Source organism: Dreissena polymorpha, chromosome 9, assembly GCF_020536995.1.
Source record: "Dreissena polymorpha isolate Duluth1 chromosome 9, UMN_Dpol_1.0, whole genome shotgun sequence".
NCBI lineage: Eukaryota > Metazoa > Mollusca > Bivalvia > Myida > Dreissenidae > Dreissena > Dreissena polymorpha.
Window position 1 is genome coordinate 101,455,962 of NC_068363.1, and position 21,918 is coordinate 101,477,879.

At 35.5% G+C, this 21,918-nt stretch overlaps 1 protein-coding gene across 10 annotated transcripts in view; it reads right to left on the minus strand.

Annotated features, from left to right (window-relative positions):
- LOC127843675 (hydrocephalus-inducing protein homolog) overlaps nucleotides 1-18,941 on the minus strand; it is an 86,828-nt gene extending 67,887 nt beyond the window's left edge. For 9 of the 10 annotated variants that reach the window (XM_052373389.1, XM_052373388.1, XM_052373386.1 and 6 more), the window contains exons 1-14: nucleotides 18,810-18,941; nucleotides 15,788-15,968; nucleotides 15,272-15,423; nucleotides 14,485-14,757; nucleotides 13,491-13,535; nucleotides 9,986-10,168; nucleotides 8,236-8,355; nucleotides 7,838-7,997; nucleotides 7,255-7,427; nucleotides 5,296-5,497; nucleotides 4,288-4,387; nucleotides 3,165-3,264; nucleotides 2,256-2,507; nucleotides 1,035-1,202 (exon numbers count right to left, since the gene is read on the minus strand). In XM_052373389.1, coding sequence (XP_052229349.1) covers nucleotides 1,035-1,202; nucleotides 2,256-2,507; nucleotides 3,165-3,264; nucleotides 4,288-4,387; nucleotides 5,296-5,497; nucleotides 7,255-7,427; nucleotides 7,838-7,997; nucleotides 8,236-8,355; nucleotides 9,986-10,168; nucleotides 13,491-13,535; nucleotides 14,485-14,757; nucleotides 15,272-15,423; nucleotides 15,788-15,904 — 2,045 coding nt within the window. In that variant the 5' untranslated portion in view covers nucleotides 15,905-15,968; nucleotides 18,810-18,941. The remainder of the gene's footprint in view (nucleotides 1-1,034; nucleotides 1,203-2,255; nucleotides 2,508-3,164; nucleotides 3,265-4,287; nucleotides 4,388-5,295; nucleotides 5,498-7,254; nucleotides 7,428-7,837; nucleotides 7,998-8,235; nucleotides 8,356-9,985; nucleotides 10,169-13,490; nucleotides 13,536-14,484; nucleotides 14,758-15,271; nucleotides 15,424-15,787; nucleotides 15,969-18,809) is intronic. The other variant, XM_052373381.1, reaches the window with a different exon arrangement.
- Nucleotides 18,942-21,918: the final 2,977 nt, after the last annotated feature.

The window sequence follows — 21,918 nt, forward strand, 5'->3', positions numbered from 1 at the left end:
ACACAGCCTAAACACAATAAGGACTTAAAGCAAGGAGACTGGGCTGCCACTGAATTTTTGAAGTAATATTCCAAGATATTTTCTATGAACAGAAAGTTATTTTTCCCTCACATGTAACATTAAATATCAAATAAGCTTGAAAATAGCATAGATTTGCTATTCCAGCCATAAACCTGTTAACTTTTCTTTCAACACAAATTCAATAACAAAATGCTTCATTGTTTCCCCCAACGGAGGTTTTGTCAATATCAAATAATAAATAAAAGTCTTAGTCTAATATTAGATCAATGTCAATGTAAAAATGAGGTCAAGTGTTGCAAGTGTGAGTGTAGCTTTTAATATAATAGTATCGATGTTAGTCCAGCAGTCAATTTGGTTAAACTAAGAAAATTTACCATTTCAATTAGTCAAAAAGTAAGTAAATGTTGAGGTAAAAATGTCAGGTGACGATTGTGTGGAGAGTTTTCATGGACACCCTCACTGGCATTATGAAAGTTTGCAGCAAGCATTAATGACATAAGCCAAAACAAACAAATCATTTTGGGGTAACCATGACTTTGGACCCATAAGAATTAGTCAAAGTCCATTTGAAGGTCAATGTCAAGGTTTAAATGAGGTCAGGAGATGTGGGTGAGTAAAAATGCTTAACGGTTAACTCGTTCCAACTGATAGATGATTGAAGAGACAGACAGGCCATTCCTTACTGCCTTTCAGCATCAGTAAATGCAAGGGGCATACACATTATACTGTGTTGTTCTCCACAGCAAGCTTATCAAATTTTTAACTTTACTTTTTTCTTTCTTGCAATAAATTTTTAATTCCACTTTAAGGCATAAATTTATGGGAATTTTTTTATTTACTAGGTTGTTTTTGGCAAGGATTTTGTTTTACACATACACAAACTTAAAGTCTTCCTTGAAGGAGTACAAGAAACACAAACAAGGCCCCAAAACAACCCCCACAAGCATTACAGTCTTGCCCAAGGGGTTACAAGAAACACTATTAATAGCCCCTACCAAACCCCTCAAACTTACGGTCTGGCCCCTCGGGCGTTGGTTTGCGGCGAAGGCTCCTTGATCATCTTCGACACCTGGTACTTGAAGTCAAACTCCCCCTTGTTCTCTATTGTGAACGCGCGACTCTTCTTGCTGTTCACCAGCAGGGAACCAAAGTTGATGTCACTCATGGGCAGAATGTTGTATCTGATGTGAAAGGCAGAATGTTTTACCTGATGTGAAAGGCAGAATGTTTAACCTGATGTGAGAGGTAGAATGTTTTAAATGATGTGAGATGCAGAATGTTGTACATGATGTGAGAGGCAGAATGTTTCACCTGATGTGAGAAGCATAATGTTGTACCTGATGTGAGACGCAGAGTGTTGTACCTGATGTGAGAGGCAGAATGTTGTACATGACGTGAGAGGCAGAATGTTGTACCTGATGTGAGAGGCAGAATGTTGTACCTCATGTGAGAGACAGAATGTTGTACCTGATGTGAGAGGCAGAATGCTGTACCTGATGTGAGAGGCAGAATGCTGTACCTGATGTGAGAGGCAGAATGCTGTACATGACATGAGAGGCAGAATGCTGTACCTGAAGTGAGAGGCAGAATGCTGTACCTGATGTGAGAGGCAGAATGCTGTACATGACGTGAGAGGCTTAGTGTTGTACCTGATGTGAGAAGCAGAATGTTCTACCTGATGTGAAAGGCAGAATGCTGTACCTGATGTGAGAGGCAGAATGCTGTACCTGATGTGAGAGGCAGAATGCTGTACCTGATGTGAGAGGCAGAATGCTGTACCTGATGTGAGAGGCAGAATGCTGTAGATGACGTGAGAGGCAGAGTGTTGTACCTGATGTGAGAGGCAGAGTGTTGTACCTGATGTGAGAGACAGAATGTTGTACCTGATGTGAGAGACAGAATGTTTTGTACCTGATTGGATGTTTTACATTAAGTATGGTTCTTTGCAATAGTGAATAACTTTGAAGCAATTGAATAAACATACATTTGATATGTTTCATATGTGGATGGGGGTATAATTACTGGGTGGATGTTAATTATGTATGCAGCTTTTTATATTTTTCTAAGTAATATAATATTAATGTTAAGATGCGTATTGGATTGATTCTGTTCACTGGCTGCTGAGTCTTATAAAGGCAAAATTTTACGTACAAGGAATAGCTTAATTTATTGTGAAACAGCTTAGAGTATTAGACAGTAAATTTTAACCAGACGACCTCACTTTTCTTACTTACTTGTTAAACACTGCTTTCACGGAAACCTTGACAGGGATTGTAGCAATAAGAGTGCCGCCTTCAGAAATGTTGGGTTCAATCACCTGACATTTCAGAATCGGCATTTCTTTGACCATAACTTCCTTTGTTGACTTGAAGATCACCTGCACAGATGTCTGACGATCTTGCGGGTTGAGGGTACCCTTTGAAGGGATCACGGAAAACAGGCTTGTGACATTGGGATTCGATGGGTCACAGTTCTCAAACATGAAACTGAAAAAGTAAGTGAGGCCTGTGATATGCATGAGTAGAAACCAACAATATATTTATCGGAAATAAGAAGAAACAACATTTTATTTGCATTATCATCAATTTAGGAAATCTATTTATTTGTTTGCAAATTTATCATGTTCAATAGCTTTTTAGTCCCAAATAAACTGAAAAAAGTAATATATTCAATGTGAAACATTTAAGAAAACAAAAGTAAATGAGTGCTGTACATATAATTCCAAAAATGTAAAACACTGAAAGCTTCACAACTAGGCACTTTAATTCTTGGTATTAAGCTAAAAGCTAAGTTACTAAACAAAATGTAATAAATCTATGTAAAAAACGTAAAATGGGAGTCGTGTTCTGAGAAAACAGGGCATAATGCATGTGCGTAAAGTGTCGTTCCAGATTAGCCTGTGCAATCCACACAGGCTAATCAGGGACGACACTTTCCACTTTTATGACATTTTTCATTTAAATTAAGTCTCTGCTTGGCAAAAATCCAATTTAGGCGGAAAGTGTCGTCCCTGATTAGCCTGTGTGGACTGCACAGGCTTATCTGGGACGACACTTTACGCACATGCATTATGCCCACTTTTCTCAGAACGCGACTCATAGTATTTAAGATACAAGACAACCCCTCTGACCCCTCCTACTCACTTGAAGGCGATGTCATATTTTCCCTTGTTCTTAAGTGTGCATGTCTGCTTCACTTCATCCATCACTTTCATTGTGCCGAAGTCAAGACATCCGTCCGTGCCTGGTTAGGAAATAATCTTAATAGATATCATTCTGAATAGCTTTCAGAAGAGCTGACAAACCATGTTTTTCTTTCGCCAAACCTTTATTGCGTATGTATGGTTTTATAGTTATAAAATATTTCAATTTGCTAATAATTCAAGAAACATAGATCTAAAATGAATCACAAACATCAGCTACTAAGGACAAATGTTCCTATGATTATTAATTTTAAAGCCTTGTACATTTGTTCTAACATTATTTTAATCTGTTCTTTTTAGTAAGACATAAAAATAAAAACGAGAAACTGTATCTTGTTAAATCTAAGATACCACATCTAGCGCTGAAATTTTGACTATTGCTAGAAGGACCACTGAATTATTATTTCACAAAATATTTTACAAAATATTCATTTATATTGTATGCTTATGGGGATTTAAACGCTTAATAAATTTTTTAAGATTGTACAGTACACAAATACTGGTGATTTAAAACGAAACATAAACATGCAAACAATTTGTTACTTAATTGATGAAGGTCAGCATCCATTCATTTTACAATAAGACTGAACAACAAACATCATGTGATAGGATAGGACACGTGTCCTGTGAAAAAAGGCCAACAGCTGTGTAAAAACAACATACAATTGTGATCCACAATACTGATACATGTAGTAACCTTGCTCAGGATCATTGTTAACTACGGACACTAAATCCCCTAATATTCAAAATTAAAACAGATGTTAAAGACAATTTCTTATCAATGACTGCCTACGAAAATCAATTGATTGCAACAGACAAATAATCTTGTAATATTCAAAATAAATACTCTTTTAGAGATCCTGAGATTCTTAACAGTTTCTAATCAAAGAATGCAAATAAAATTGCAATACAGTTGAAATTGAGTATGAACCACAAAACTGTAGGCTCTATAATGTTCTCAAGATCTTGCAAAACACAGCTTAATATTTTAACCTAAACAAATCTATGCTTTACTTATGCATCTTCAATAATCTAATTAAAACTATACCAAACTGATGTGTTACCTTTAGGGAAGGCGATGTCAACTGCAACATCGTATGCCTCTGCAATTACTTGAATAGGGTCAGTACGTATTACACCCATTGTTTCCTCAGCATCAGAAATCTGTAGAATAATTTATGAGATTTTAATATCAGAGATGAGACACATGTATCAGATAGTGCAAATTAGTACGAGTAGTTTTTTAAGTTAAATTATTAAAAAAAAATTAAAAAAATAATAATCTAAGATGCTTAATTTTAAGCAAATAAATGAAATTAAAAAGCAAAAACAGGCGCACAAATGCAAACAGTAATGTATACAACAACAGATTCACTCAATTGTTTCAAATGAACTATAGAATGGTCATCAGAAAGAAACAAAAGAGCATAAAATCATCTAAACCCTAGTCAAAATTTCAAATGTCAAAATCTCACATATAACACATATGAAGTAAATGTACCATCCAAAATAAATATGCAGAGTCTGGCTCTGGGACACAGGGACTTAATGTGCATGTGCCAACTGTGTTACCCCAGATGAGCCTCTGCAGTTTGCACAGGCTAGTCAGGACCGCCACTTTTACTGCATTTTTTGTTTAAAGGAAGTCTCTTCATAGACAAATAAAGTGTACAGTGAAAGTCTGTTTGGACTGCACAGGCTAATCTGGGACTACACTTTAAGCACATGCAATCAGCCCACTTTTACCAGAACAAAACTAACAAGAGAAGGCCAAGCAATATTGTCCCCTACCAGTGAAACTGCACCATTGTCAGTAAAATATTTTTTTATTTTATTTATTGCCATAGCAACCAGAATTCTTGACATAGGAACAAAATGAAATGATGTGCATAATCTTCATATTGCCATCTATCCATGTTTCAAGTTTCATGAAAAAATATTAAGAACTTTTAAAGTTATCGCAGGATCCAGAAAAGTGTGACGGACAGACAGACAGATTGACAGACGGATCGCAAACCATAAGACCCCTCCGGTTTCACCAGTAGGGGACAAAAAAAATAACGATGACTTACATCCAGTCTTATGGTTTTCTTCATGGAGTTGATGGGCTTCATGGCGCGGAAGTACATGTGCAGGGCATACTCAGACTTGGGCTCAACAATGCCACTGTCCGCTTGCACGGTGAAATCTTCACCCAGGAGGTCAAGGCCACTCAGCTTCCAGTGAACGGGGATCTGTGTGCTGTTACGCAGGTAAATGGTCTTCGTGTCTTTGCTTCAATAATACAGACGCAATTGGTTAACAAACAGTTACAAAGATAAATTGTGAAGTGTGTAAAATGCAAGTTTCCAGTTAAATGGGATAAGCTGATGAACAGGTGAAAGGTTTTTGTGGCTTTGCTAGAATACTGCAGACAAGAGTACCAATATATAACAAATTCCGCCAATTTAAAGGCCTGGGTTATATTTATTTGCGAATAATTTTTTAATCTGTGAAATAAAAATAAGTCTGATCATGATTTGAATCATTGGCCAGATTTGATTAATTAAGGAATATAATTAAAAAGTGGTCCAGACAATCTGGCTTGTTATCCAAATTGGTAAAGATTATATACCAACAAATGTGATCATCAAGTTGGATGGTCATACGATTAAAACTATTTTTGAGTTTGAAAGGGGACAAAATAAACTTGGCAAATGTTAGATTATTCTAGAGCCATAATTCATAAGTGCTAAAGGCAATATGGCTGGTTGTTGTACTTGACTGAGATTTTGTTCCACCAAAAATTGTGACAAACATTCCAACCACAAATGATAATGATTTAAACTTTTGAGTTAAAGGGCTGACAAGTATAATTGAGTCATGTTTTTATAATGCAAGGTCCATAATTCAGAAGTGCTTCGGACAATCTGGCTAGTTTTCAAACTTGACAAAGATTATATGACAACAAACATTATCACAAATCTGCAGAAAGAAAATGGTTTCATTTATTTCTCCCTGAAAGCTTAATTAATTGTTTCAACAAAAGCAAATATAACTGATCAACTGGGCCCATATCCACCAAGCTTCCACTTGAAAACTTCCAGAAATTTCTTAAATTGATAAATTCCTTAAGCCTCCTAGTTTGTGTCAAGGTCTTCTTACATAAATAAGCCGCACTTTGTGAAAAGGGGGGTTTAATGCATGTGCATAAAGTGACGTCACAGAATAGCCTGTGCAGTCCGCACACGCTAATCAGGGACAACACTTTCCGCCTAAACTAGATTTTTGCTTAGAAGAGACTTTCTTTAAATGAAAATTAAATACCATAAAAGCAGATAATGTCGTCCCTGATTAGCCTATGCAGACTGCACAGGCTAGTCTAGGACAACACTATACGCACATGCATTAACTCTTTCAGTGCTGGAACCGAATTTTGAAGGCCTTTGCAAACAGTTTGCACCCAGATGAGATGCCACAGAACGTGGCGTCTCATCTGGATCCAAACTGTTTGCTATTCTGATAGTTTTCTTTGAAGAAAATCAAAGAAAATGCTAATTTTAGAAATTCAGCAGACGACATTTTAGCACAAGACAAATTTCCCAGCATGCAAAGGGTAAAACCCCCTTTCACAGAGCATGGCCCAAATATATCTCAAGTACACCTTGTATGATAGAATATTTTGTCCTTTCATAAGCAGAAATCTTTCAAATTTCTTAATGCATATTGGATCTGAAATGTTCAGCACAACTTAACCCTTTCCCACTCAGAAGCAAACTGAAAATGGCTATATGCAACTAGCATCAAACCTGAACAGCCTGCAGGTAACTCAGTCTTTTGTTCAGGTATTATACTGTTTGCTGCTGCTCAGTACATAACGGTTAGAAATGAAGCCTTTTAAGCTTGAATGTAGTAAGAAAGGTCTTTAATTTAATTTTATTTTCTAAGGGACAACACACACATCAAAAAAGGTATCTGAGTTGTAAAGGGAGAAGTTCAGATTTCCCACAGAAGCTTGGTGAATAGCAGACCCTGGTCCTTAAACCAAGTACCGATGGAGAAGCACCCGGTCAAAATGCAGCTGCTTCCGATCAAGGTCAAGTTCCGGTCTGAATGCATCGCAGCAGACCTTGAAGACGATAGGTTCCGGGTTTTCTCGCACACAGCACACAATGGAGTCCTCATAGTGGTTTGGAACCATGGGATAGGCCCAAATGTTCAGATCCTGCAGTCACAAAAACAAAACATGGTTAACAAGTTTTAATACTTGTATCTTTATCAAAGTGATGAGGCCAAGGGTCTTCAGAAGTCTCTGTTTGTACAGTTGCTATTTGTATGTGTTTTTTTTATTGATAAAAAAATGTATGCGAGAGGTTTTGTCATTAATCAATAAACTTGAGAAGTGCTCTGGGAAAAAAGGGCTAAATGTATCTGTCTAAAGTGTCGTTCCAGATTAGCCTGTGCAGTCCATAATTTTGGCTATTGTGGTATTTATTATTTAAAGGTATTTTTCTTCGCCTCTGATTAGCCTGCGGGCACTGCACAGGCTAATATGGGACCACACTTTACACACCTGTATTAAGCCCAATTTTACCAGAATGCAGCTTATTACAAAAGTAAGGGCAAAAAACTCACAGCCTGGTCACCAGGTTTCAGCATCATGGTTGGAGGGTCTAGCAGGAATGTCTCCCCCTTGCTGTCATGCAGGAAACAGAAACTGATGTCCGCCTCCAGGGGCGACGTGTTCTTGATGCACAGCGTCTCCATGTGTTCAGGGAACCTGCCTTCTTTGTACCTAGATGATAAGAAACAGGCGTTAGTTTTAACAGACCTCCCCTAAAAATTTATGTTAGGTAGGTAAGTCAAACTTACATTATATGAACCTTTTTAGTGCTTTTTGTTTTTTAAATAGTTCCCCACTTAAATACGGATGTTCAATGGCATGCATCTTAATTATCTCTTTGAAACATATCTTGATTTTATGCACACAGTGTTTGTGAGTTAATGGTGCAAAATATAAATTCTTATTCTACCGATCTCTGTTCCTGCCAACAAGGAGTGGTCCAAACTCGAAGATCTCGGAGGTGAGAATATACTTCTTGTGTACTATCTCTTCAGCCTTCTTGCTCTTCTTGCGGTGAGGGAACACGATTCTGAAAAACAGGCACGAGACAGTGTTTGAGGCCAAATGACGGTGTTATCCACAAGAAATAGCGGATTGAGTGTGAAGTTATCATATCTGGTACAGAAGGGTTGAGCACATACAATAGTTCTAAAAATCTAAACCATCTCATTGTTTTTGGCTGAGAAACAAATAACAACTTTTTGTAATAAATTATAGACTTTTGTCATGCTGTAATTTCACGGGCTGTTATCAGATCCCCGCTTTGGAAGGATAGTGCACTTCGTTCAGACTGAGCTCCAGCCCACAAGGAGAGGTTCTGTCTGATAAAAGATTTCACTACAAATTCCTTTCAAAACTAAATGATTACAGATGATAAGTTCAAGCGTTCAAAATTAAATTGTAATATACATTTGTAGTTAGATGTTTTGCAACACTGACTCAATATCAACACAAAGTGCCATTGTCACAAAAAAGCCAAAGTCTCAATTGGTTTTTTTAATTTAACTTTTTAGCTGAAACTGTAATCTTGACCTCTAACCAAGAGATTTGCCGATAATGTGTGCTACTGTACTGAGTATGCTTGTAACTACTGCAAAGTAATTTAAAAATGCTTCATTTGCTCAAAACAATGTTTTGACCTTTGACAATGAATTTCTACTTTGACCTTAGACCTTGTGACCAGGTTCTTGTCCTATACCTTGAAAACTTCTACCAAGTTGATCTGTGACCTTGACCTTGAACCTAGGAACCTTGTTCTTGCAAACAACACAGTGTCTGGTCATGCTGATTCCTTAGGGCAAGTTTTATGTAAATGCATGCATCCTGAACCAGGTTATGCTCCATACAAAGTGTCAAGTACAAATTTCCCAAATTTGACCATGGACGTTAAATTGTGACCTTGACCTTAGACCTAAGGACATGGTTATGCACAAGACATTTTTTTACCTGATTATGCTGATCAAGTAAGTTATATGAAAACCTGTCCATGCTGGACAAATGTATGCTCCAAAAAATTGAAACAAGAAACTGTCGGAGACGGGTGATGCTCCCCAAAGGTTTTTTTTGTCACAATATTGCACTATATATTCAGATAAAAGGAAACGTCTTGAGGGCCATAACTTTGGACAAAATAATACGATGGATGGTTTAGCAACTTAAAAATTTAAAAGAGCCAAAACTCTCTAAATAAATCATCTAACCAGAACCCACAAATAACATGCGCATCTCCTCAAGGTAGTTAAGCTTCCCATAAAGCTTCATTGAATTCCAGTCAGTAGTTGGGAAGAAATAGCCCGGACAAGAATTGCACTATATGTACAGTTAATGGAAAATTTCAAAGGGCCATAAGTCTGTACAAAATCATCGGACCATAACTGGCTGATAATATGCACATCTCCTTTGGTAGTAAAGCTTCCCATAAAGTTTCATTGAATTCCGGTCATTAGTTGCTGAGAAATAGCCCGGACAAAAATTGTGCACGGACGGACGGACACATGCACGGACAGACGAAGTGGCGACTATATGCTCCCCCCAAAAATTTTGGGGGAGCATAAAAACACAATTTGACATTTGGCCTTGAATGTGACCTAAATTTAGACCTATAGACCTGATCTTAGCACGCCAAACCATCCGCATGAAAGCCAGGGCCCAGATCTTACCTTGGTTCCCTGCTGATGGTTGGGAAGGCACAGATGCCTCTACAGTAGACCTGGTACCGGCGTCTGGTGCCAACAATCTCGAAGTTCATTGTCTGGTCAAATTGACCTAGTTCTTCTGACTGGAACCGTAGGCGCAACGTTTTCTCACCGTTGGCCGGAATAACCCAACGGAATATTGTGAGTCTGAAAGAATATGCATTGGGCTTAATTAATCAATGTCTAATCTTACATGTTGGCAAATTTCATACACCTGCAAAATTGTCTGTCTGAAAAAAACATGGCATTTCCATTGGTGCCATTATTCCTTGGTTATCATAATAACATAATGGTATGAGTAAGTAATGTAGTATGGTGTACATGTTTAAACTACTCTACTTCAATGTTGGATGAAAACTGGTAGAGGACTTAAACATATATAATTTGATAAACATTAATTTCCCGCATGTACAAACATTTAAACAAGAGGACACAAACATATATTATTAAATTATCCTAAATTTGTCACATGTGCGAATATTTAAACAAACATTTGTATGCACCTCTGTCTGTATGTCTTACACTTGTCACAACAAATACAGCTTGAAAATAAACACAAAAAGTTGTTACGTCTAGGCAAAACAAGAGCTGCGTTTGTGAAACACAATGCCCCTTACTGTACTTTGAAGCTGCACGGTAGCAGCTATTTTATAGAAAACTCTGTAAAACAGTTATTATAGCCAAAATTTCTAAGTCCAAGGACCATTTCTTCTCCAAAAAATAATGGACCAGAACACATTTCACACTTCATCTCAAGGTTATGACTCACATACCAAAAGCAGCTCTGAAAGCGTTGCATAAATAACCTCCAGAAAAAAGTTATTAAAGTGAAAATTTGAATGGACAAATCAATGGACCTTAACAAATTTCACACTTCATCTGTAGGGCATGTATAATATGTAGACTCATATACAAAAAACAAGCTCAATATCTGAAAGAGTTGCGTAAAAAATATACGGAAAATGGTTGTTATGGAGAAAATTTCTTCATTCACTTTTGTCTCAAATCTCAATGCCTTTTACTTTCTATTAATCAAAACTCCTACCTTGGATTATATCCCTTTAACAAATATAAATTCCCTTGTCAAAAATAGACATTTTAACAGACAAATGAAAAACAAGACTATTGTCAAGCAATATAAGTCCCCTACCGGGTCCACCATTGTCAGAATAAAAAAAATAAAATTATTTGTTGCCATAGCAACCAGAATTTTTGACGTAGGAAGTCCCCTACCCGCTCCACCATTGTCAGAACTATATTTTTATATTTGTTGCCAAAGCAACCAGAATTTTTGACGTAGGAACAAAATTAAATGACGTGCATAATGTCCTTATTGCCATCTATCCATGTTTCAAGTTATATGAAAAAATATTAAGAACTTTTAAAGTTATCGCGGGATCCAGAAAAGTGTGACAGACTGACTGACTGACGGACACACAGAGCGCATACCATAAGTCCCCTCCGATGAAACTGGTAGGGGACTAATAATTGTTTTCTCCCTTTAAAGCTTACATCTTCCCTTAGCAAAAATTTAGATCAGTCAAAGGCCCGTATCTTTGTCAACAATCAACAGACCAGAACACATTTTACACTTCATCTGCAGGTTATGTAGGTAGACTGACATACCAAAAATCAGCTCAATATCTTTAAGCGTTAAGTATAAAACGTCAAGAAAAAAGAATGCCAGACGGACAGACAGAAAGACAGACTGACAGACGGGATAATGCGACTGCTATATGCCACCCTTCCGGGGGCATAAACAAGGTGTTCTGAAAAAAGATTGTCCATTAAAATGAACTTCTGAGATTACAATCATCAAAACCTACATGTCACACATGTTGTATCAATAACACAGTGTTCATCGCAGCACTATACAACAAGAGATACAAGTATATACAATACAACATAACTGCATAAATATAATTGCTAAATTATATATACCCATACACAGTTACATTGTTTATCACCAATATATCAAAAGCTGAAAACTGAGTAATCACACAGACCTAACTACTATACATTGTAGCTCTAGAAATGGCATGAGGAAATGATGGCACCACAATACTAATTGCCCAAACTACTGGTATGCCTTAGGTCTATTGGGAACACAGTATTAAAGCCCCATAAACACAAAAAATCAATGAATATTTTGTAAAATATTTCGTAAAATAAAGTTAAACCAATAAAAAATCAATGTCTAAATTTTAAGGCTGGATGTGGTCTGGCTTATGAGAACTACATTGTGCTTCCAACGCTGCCCAAAGCCCATCTTGTGTTTGCTTGTAAATGTTAGTAAATCATTGCAGGAAATTCACATGGAATATATTGTCACACAAAAAATATAAACAAGCATTTTCTATCTTTTTAAATCTATGAAACCAGACCACATCTAGCATTGAAATTTTGACAATTGCTATAAGGAACTTTATTTTACAATATTTTTTATGAAATATTTGTTGATTGCAAATGTTTATGGGGCTTTAATTTAAAAAAGAATAAGATTTCAAATGAACTTTATTTTTATGCATTTCTTACATAAATCTATTTTTTTAATGTATTGTTATTATATTCTGTCAAAAGTTTTGTTTTATAACATGGAAGCACTGTCCAATGACTTTTCCATGATATATAAGTTTTAATTATTTTTACGGTATGTCTAAACCTTATTCCTGTACACATGCACATTATTTTCATTTTGTGGGAAAAGTTTTGTAAATATGTAAAATATCATTTGATGATGCAGATTTTTGTGTGCATGTTATTATAACTACTCAACAGAATTCATAATTAAAAATGGTAATACTGCATATATTAAAAGAATTGCTTAACAAAGATTCGTTATTCTTAAGTTGATGTCTTATTCAAATTTCACATATAAGTGCTTAATATAATGGGCTACTATCTACTTGTTTCTATATAAGAACTGTGTGCCTATAATGGCATATAAGACATTTTAAGCTAAAATATCTATCTTACTAGGCAACTAGAAAACGTGATCAATGTGTGGGAAAGATTAATCAAAATGAACATTAAAATGTAATGGTGTAAATGTTTGAGCAGTTGAATGAAATTCATTATTAAACTTAAGTCTTTAAATTTTCTGATATTCAATACCACACTTGAAACAAGCTTATTATGAAGTACTCTTGTTAAGCATCTTTGATTAATTAACAGACTTAAGTTTGTTTGTTAAACTGGATCCATAACTAAGGTTATTATGTTACAATAATCATCTTGCTATATTTTCGACCAGCAATGAGCATGCTTAAACTAAACTGGTGTTTCATAATTATATTATAAAGGAGTAATGAATTTCTGTTACTTTTCAAGGAGGGGGGAAAATGGCCAACCCATTTCAATTTGTTTACAAAACAAAATTAGTACAGTTTTCACAATTATAGTTAATAGATGATGAAGTCTTTCAAAGCAGGATCAAGTGTGTTAGCAGCAAACTCACTTCCATACTTACTTAAGTGTTTTACTGTCAGTGGTAGACATTGCATCACCTGCGGTACTGTAAATTACGCCAAAACCACACACATTTCAGTAAATTCACTACTTACATCTATTTATCAAATCCCACCAATCAGCTTGCTTCATGTATATTAAATAAACCAATCACATCAACCGACATGATAGCCCACCATCAATCAGATTCAAAGAATTGTTTCAGCCAATCAAAATAAATAGCAAATCACACATTTGTTAAAAGCATCCAATCAAAATCTTAATTACACAGAACTGAAATCAAACTCAATTCATAAAAAGAAAAAAAAGAACTTTAATGTTTCCAAATGTTAAGGTTAATCAATACATCATATTTATTGATTGAAAAGGCATATTATAATCTAGCAATTTACAAATGGTGACCAACTCATTTATCTGTATATCAATGAAAGAAAATAATAGCAAACAACTTATTATTCCATGGCAACTAGTCATTTATCCATGTGTCAATTTTGAATGATATTCTATTAATCTTCTACCAGGGTCTAACTAAACTGTTTGTTTCTGGAGTATGGAACTAACGATTACCACAAATGGGTGTTTTCAGATTACACAGATAACATGCATACTGAACAACATTGCTTAAAAATTCATGCAATAGGGCGTTTAACATTTACATGCAGGTGAGTTTACATGTGATATAAGGAAAATATATATGTTATTTTAATTGACAAATTAATTTGAATAAAAAGTTAAGATGCACACACAAAATGTCAATAGTGTTATGCACATAAGCCAAAAAATTGCTAAAGAGATATTAGATTTAAGACCATGAACACATTTAGAATCAAATTGTTAGTAACATTTTAAAATTTATGGAAAAAATAATTTAGTGCAGAACAATGAGAAATAAACATACAACAAATTTAAAGTTAAACAAGAAATACCCCTCAAACCTTGTAAAAAAACTAAAAATAATTTAAAGCATACATAGGAATGAAAAAAAATCAACATACCTCAGGGCATCTCCATCAGAAATGGGTGTGGTCTGACCAGGAGGGGGAGATGGTGGCCCAATCGAGTTACGGCGAGATCCCTTAGAAGCTGTCTTCCTTTCAGCACTTCTTTTTCTTTCCTTCTCTTTTGTGTCTTTCTTATCTTTGTCCTCCTTTTTATCTTTGGCTCCCTTCCCTTTTGTTGGGGTTGGATGATCATCTTTGACTTTGTCAGGGGTCATAGATTTCTCTTCTTCTACTTCAGACTCTTTCGTTTCGATCATGCCAATATTTCTGCACAACCACATAAAATAAAATAGGCCTCTAATCTAAATAACAGTGACCCTGTTGTTACATACACAGGTCAATAAATTTGAAAAAATAATATCATTAATTTTGAATTTCAAAAATCCCTAAATGGCAAAATAATTTGCAATATAAACATAATACATTTATTTTAAATTCACAGTTTCAATGTTAATAATTATTGTTCATTATTAACGAATAAATAACAAACAAAGAAAATGTTATGCTTGATAACAAATTAATCTCAATATCAAAATAAATAAATTAAACAAATTAATAAATTTTTAATTAACCCAAAGATGAGGGCGAGTTGTGGCAAATAAACCAAAAGTATCCAATTTGTATGTCATGCAAATATAGTGATGAAATGAAATAATAATATCTTCTGCAATAATTTTTTTTAAATACAAAACATGTATGCAACAAATTTATATTTGTATAAATTGCAATAAAAAACAATTATTTTTTAATATATTTATATCAGAAACAGCATCAAACATACGGATCATCTGGAGATGTAGCGATGAACAAATATCGACCTCCGAACTCTGACACGGGTGGTGCCCGGCGTTTGACAGGGTATGGAACCACACTGAAGTTGGCAGGTGGGGGAATTGGGGGGCCACGGGGTCCAAGTCCCAGGCCGTCCAAAACCTGGTGGGACAAAAAAGGAGCTATGTCATGTGTGGCAAATAAGAAGTTTTATCAAATCATATCATCCATATCCATCTCAGCTCTTCAACAAAACATCAATCGCACAATAATGAACAAAATGTTTTCCAATCACATCATTCACACAATCCATTCTCTTCAACAAATCATAAATCACAAGTGATTAACAGAGATTTTGTCATACATATCCACAAACCTGTTCAACAAATCATCAATTTTACAAGGAATTCCACAAAAATGTTCAATCAAATCATCCAAACCATACACATACAATGTACCTCCAACAAATCATTTCTGCATTAGGATCAGTATAAGAATGCCCAATAACATCAACACATTAACAAACCTCCTCAACAGTAGGTAGCTTGCCAGATTCCTGGAGTTTCACGCTGGGCCAGGAAGTTCTGTCTGTGACGTCGATGATGATGTGTGGGACCCCAATGACATCTTCCTTCTCAGGCATCGCGTCCGGAACGTCCTTCACCTTCACCGCCCTCCTGTGCGGCTAATCGCGCCGCCTCTGCCGCCTTATGATTGCAAAATAATTGCTAATTTACCACATAGATACACATTTTGATGTGTTTGTAGTCCCATAGAAAATCAAATTCAATTAAAAACCTTTCTTACTAGAAGAAAGTTGTAAAGGCTTCATTTAAAACCCTAAGATACTGATGAACTGCAAACAGCATAAACCTGAACAGTCTGCCAGTGACTTGTGAACAGACTGTCAGTGACTTGCAGTCTATTTTTGTTTTATGCTGGTTGCACATGGCCATTTTCACTTTTTTTCTGAGCAGTTAAGGGTTAAAATCTGTGAATAGTTGAAACTGCTTCATTTGTCAAAGTGAGTGTGTACCATGTCTCAAATAAAACTTGCATGTGTATTTATACAGAAGTTGCGCTCTATGAAAAAGGGGTTTAATGCATGTGCTGAAAGTGTCGTCCCAGATTGTGTATGAAGTCTGCACAGACTAATCTGGGACAACACTTTCTGTCTAAATAGGATTTTTGCTAAGAAAAGACTTTCTTAAAACAAAAATATCACAGGCTTATCTGGAACAACACTTTACACACATGCATTAAACCCCTTTTTCACAGAGTATGGCACATATAATTGATGTACAAGAATTAGTGCAGCACCACCAATGACTGATGCCAGCCAAGAGTATGTAGACTGGCATCACGCTTTGGGACACACAATAAAAATGGCTGCAATGTGCAATCCTATAGTCTTTGAAAACCTATTGCTAATTTCTGGATAACAAATTTGCTCATTCAAAACAGTTAAAAAATTAAAATGCCAGTGCAATCTGTACACCATGTACAGTGTGAATAGCACATTTTGAAGAATAAATGTCAATACATATTTCCAGAGTAGAGTGTGAAAAGCATTTTGTGGGTTGTGTGTGAATCAACATTTTGAGGGTTGTGTGTGAATCAACATTTTGAGGGTTGTGTGTGAATCAACATTTGAGGGTTGTGTGTGAATCAACATTTGAGGGTGTGTGTGAATCAACATTTTGAGAGTTGTGTGTGAATCAACATTTTGAGAGTTGTGTGTGAATCAACATTTGAGAGTTGTGTGTGAATCAACATTTTGAGGGTTGTGTGTGAATCAACATTTTGAGGGTTGTGTGTGAATCAACATTTTAAGGGTTGTGTGTGAATCAACATTTTGAGGGTTGTGTGTGAATCAACATTTTGAGGGTAGTGTGTGAATCAACATTTTGAGGGTTGTGTGTGATTCAACATTTTGAAGGGTAATTGGGAAAATTTAATATCTACTTAACACTTTCTGAATCCATTCGAGTTTGTCCATCACAAAGATGTTATTTAGTGAAACAATTAAAAATAATAATTTACCCAGGCTAATTTTTTTCTAGACCAGTGAAATTATTACATCTTAAAATAATAATTTACCCAGACTAATTTTTTTCTAGACCAGTGAAATTATTACATCTTGATGACTTTGTTGCATCATAAACAATATGTTTCCAAGTGAAGTTGATATATTTGGAAACAACCAAAGAGTACGTCAAGAACAAAATTTGCCCCACCCATGCCTGAAATTCATTGTTTTAATGTAGAAAATTTTGGTTGCAGCAATTATTCTTTACTTTTAAGGTAATCTTACACATTAAGATTTTTAAGCTGTGAATTGTGTAGTACATTTTTAAAAGTACAAAAATATAAATAACAAGGGACAAAATTGTCACAAACCAGGTTTTCATTGTGAAAATAAATCTGATAAAGGGAGACAACTCAAACTGAACTTTTTAAATGAACAAACAAAATTAACACCCTTTGTAAGTTTGTTTTAAAATAAATCTATTTTTAGTCGTGGCGACCTTGACATTGGAGATATTGACGTGATTCTTTTGTGCAACACACCGTCCCATGATGGTGAACAAATGTGCCAAATGATTTTAAAATATCATAATGAATGACATAGTTTATAGCCCAGACAAGCTCATTTATGGCTATTTTTTACCTTTGAACTCAAAGTGTGACCTTGACCTTGGAGATATCGACGTAATTATTTCGCGCGACACACCGTCCAATGATGGTGAACAAATGTGCCAAATGATTTTAAAATCTGACAATGAACGACATAGTTATGGCTCGGACAAGCTCATTTATGGCCATTTTTGACCTTTGAACTCAAAGTGTGACCTTGACCTTGGAGATATAGACGTAATTATTTCGCGCGACACACCGTCCAATGATGGTGAACAAATGTGCCAAATGATTTTAAAATCTGACAATGAACGACATAGTTATGGCCCGGACAAGCTTGTTCCGCCAGCCCGCCAGCCAGCCAGCCAGCCCGCCCGCATTCGCCAATCTAATAACCAGTTTTTTCCTTCGGAAAACCTGGTTAAAAAGTCAAGTCAACACATTTTTTGGACAAAAATAACTTTTAAAGGGCAGATCAGTGCACTTCTTAATGCCAAGCAGCGTATGTGGCATGAACATTAAAAACAAAGGATGTGTTTGTCAGAAACACAATGCCCCCTATTGCACCGCTTTAAAATACAATTTCAATATATCATTTGGCAGGTTTAGAAATTATCTCCCTTTTAAAGCTATTATTTCCCTTGGATTGTATTTTTTGACTTTTGACCTTGAAGGATGACACTGACCTAGACCTTTCACCACTCAAAATGTGAAGCTTCATAAGATACACATGCATGCCAAACATCAAATTGCTATCTTCAATATTGCAAAAGTTATCGCAAAACTTTAACCAAGGTTAAAGTTTTAGGACAGAATGACAGAGAGACAGACAGGCCAAAAACAATATGCCCCCAATAATTCGATCCGGGGGCATACTATCCTATAGAATTAATAAGCAAATATTAAATTACCTCTCTTGCCAGACGCTCTGCATTTTCTTTCTCTAGTTGCTTCTGTCGTTCTTTTTCGGCCTTTTCTTTGTCTTGTTTCTCTGCAAGAAGAAGCACCAGAAATTGAGAAATAGTAGTAATGATGGTTAACACATTGTACTCGCTGACCAATATATCTATAGCCTTTATCAAATGTAAGTATATTAGCAGCGTTCAGTGAAAACTTAAAGCATGTGCGCAAAGTGTCATCCCAGATTAGCCAGTGCAGTCAGCAAGGGCTTATCAGGGACGACACTGTCCACTACTGGACTTTTGTAAAAAATAGACTCCCTTTCAACAAAAAAATTCAAAAAAAGTTGAAAGTGCTAGCTTGTGAAGACTGCACAGGCTAATCAAGGATGAGACTGAACAAACATGCATTAGGTCCAGTTTTCACAGAAACATGCCTAATATGTACTGCCAAATTCAAAATGAGCATAATGTGTCTTCCTGAATATTAGCACACAAAACCATGATAGTCCAGTATCATCATTAACTGCACATTTGTGTTTCTGTTTTAGAAGCTTATTGCTTGTGCGTGATAATCATAATGTTATTTTTACACATAGCAAAATAAAAAATATATATTTCTGCATTCTGCAGTTTAAAAGAGTTTAGTCATTTCTACAGAGAAATTACTCTAGGAATAGGGTTTTAAAAAAAGCAAAAAAGGTAGTGTTTTAAGCCGTGCAATGGAAATACACATTTTATAAATATTATTGACACTGTCAAACGTTTTTCTATAAGCATATGCAAGTACAACTTGCATTATCATAGCTAATCTCATAATAACACAAAGAATCATACAACAATTTTCAATGACGTATTGCAACAAAAATTAAATTTATTGCAAAAAAGAATTGGTTAAGAGAATCCTGCTTCTGTTAGTTTTATATACAGAACATTTTTCATACAAATACTATCAATATAGAGTGGTTTATGACCTCATGTCCACATAGACAACAAGAAATATTGAAAACGAGATTTAACCCTTTCCCACTCAGAAGGAAAGTAAAAATCGCTATGTGCAAACAGCATAAAACCAGAACAGCCTGCAAGTAACTCGTAGTCTGTTCAAGTTGTATGCTGTTTGCTGCTCATCAGTATCTAAGAGTTGGAAATGAAGCCTTAAAACCTTAATCTAGTCAGAAAGGTCTTTAATTAAAATTAATTAATTACCCTGTAAATTGAACTTTCTATGGTACTACAAATGCGTGAAAATACATATCTAAGTGGTAAAAGGGTTAAAGTTGCGCTCAAATAATTCTGATACTCCTGCTGGAAGACTTGTTAGTATTATTTAATTGGTCCATTGGAATAAGTGTAAGGCCAAAATAAAGTCAATGTGAAGGTAAAAATGTGGTCAGTTTATGTGAATACGCTAAGTGTCGAATATTATATGCAACTTGTCATTCAGGGTTTACCTTGTACAGATGGACAGAGAAAAGTACCACGGGACAAACTTAATGTTTCGTGAATCTCAGTATAAATAAAATCCAGGGGCCAAAAATAAAAACAAAAACAAAAAATCAATTATAATGTACAAGTACGTGTAAAAGAAGACATGTTTATAAAAAATATTTAAAACAATATTATGCAATACCGATCATATTTATCTAAACCACATAAACGTCCATATACGGCAAAAAGTAATTAAATCTGGAACAAAGAAACACAGATAAACCTGTAGTTCTAACAAGATATATTTGTCTATTAATCTCACCAATATCAATCTGACACTGTTTTGGTATGAATATTTGAAATGCATTTACAATAAATATGAAAAAGTGCACAAATAGCCTGATCAAAGAATAGCACTGTAATGGTGTCATTAAGGTAGAAGCCATTACATGTGCACACACATAAAAATGATGAATATATTGAAATCACAGTTATCAGGTCAATGTTTGCGGGCTCCACAACTTTAAGTACAGTAACTATGTATAACTGTAGAAAATAAAAAATCTGGACCATACGCCGTAACAATTAAAACTTTATGAAAAAGGTGGATGCATTGGTAGATTGGCAGACTGGCAGTAGAAAGGAATTCAGGACGCATCGGTGTTAAGTGATCGTGATGGAAAGGGAACTGCAAAAGACTTGTAGTGACATAGATTGGAGCTAGACATGCACAAAGATATGGCACCAAGATATGGGGGTGGGGCTTGGGCCATACAACAAAAAGTAGAAAGAAATAAGAACAGAACAGGGGAAGATAAATGATTGAAGAATGAGAAAGATTCAAACATGTGGGCCATAATGGCACTTAAGCGTTCAATTAAGTTCAAGACACCAAATGCTGGATTATCTAAAAACATTTACAACCCCTGACCCAGATTCAAGCATGGCATTCATAATATCAAGACAAACATGCTGACCATGTTTATCAAGGGCTGATGCATAAATGTGGCCCTAGGCTGGCAACAAGTTTTTTTTTCAGGTTTGATTTGATAATCCAGATTCAAACTTGGCTTAGACATTGTCAAGCTAAACAATCTGACCAAGATTCATAAAGTTTGAGTCATAAATGGTGTCCTAGATTGGTAAGACTTTTTCGAAGATTTGATAGGCTGATTTAAATAATATACACAAGTGACCCATATTTGAAATAGTCAAAATAAACATTCAAACCAGGTTCAAAAAGATTTATTCATAAAATGTGGCCTCTAGAGTGGAAACAATTTTTTCACAGGTTTGAATAGATTTGATCAGGTGACTTAGTTGGTTATGCACATGACCAGATCAAATACAGCCTATGATTTGCAAAATTATAAACATTCTGACCAAGCTTTATAAAGATTGACTAATACAAGTAGTCTTTAGAGTGGTTACAAAGTTTTTTCAAGATTTGACCTTGAGACCTAGTTTTTGGACGCACTTAACCAAGATTCAAGCTCGGCCTAGAAATTGTACATATAAACATTCTAACAAAATTTCATTAAGATTGGACGATGTGGGCTCTAGAGTTATTGCACACCCAAATGTTGATGACCACACCAGGACCCCCCACATCACACTACACCAGACGCCGGACATATAGGCTGATCACAATAGCTCACCTTGAACACACAGGTGAGATATAAATAGATTA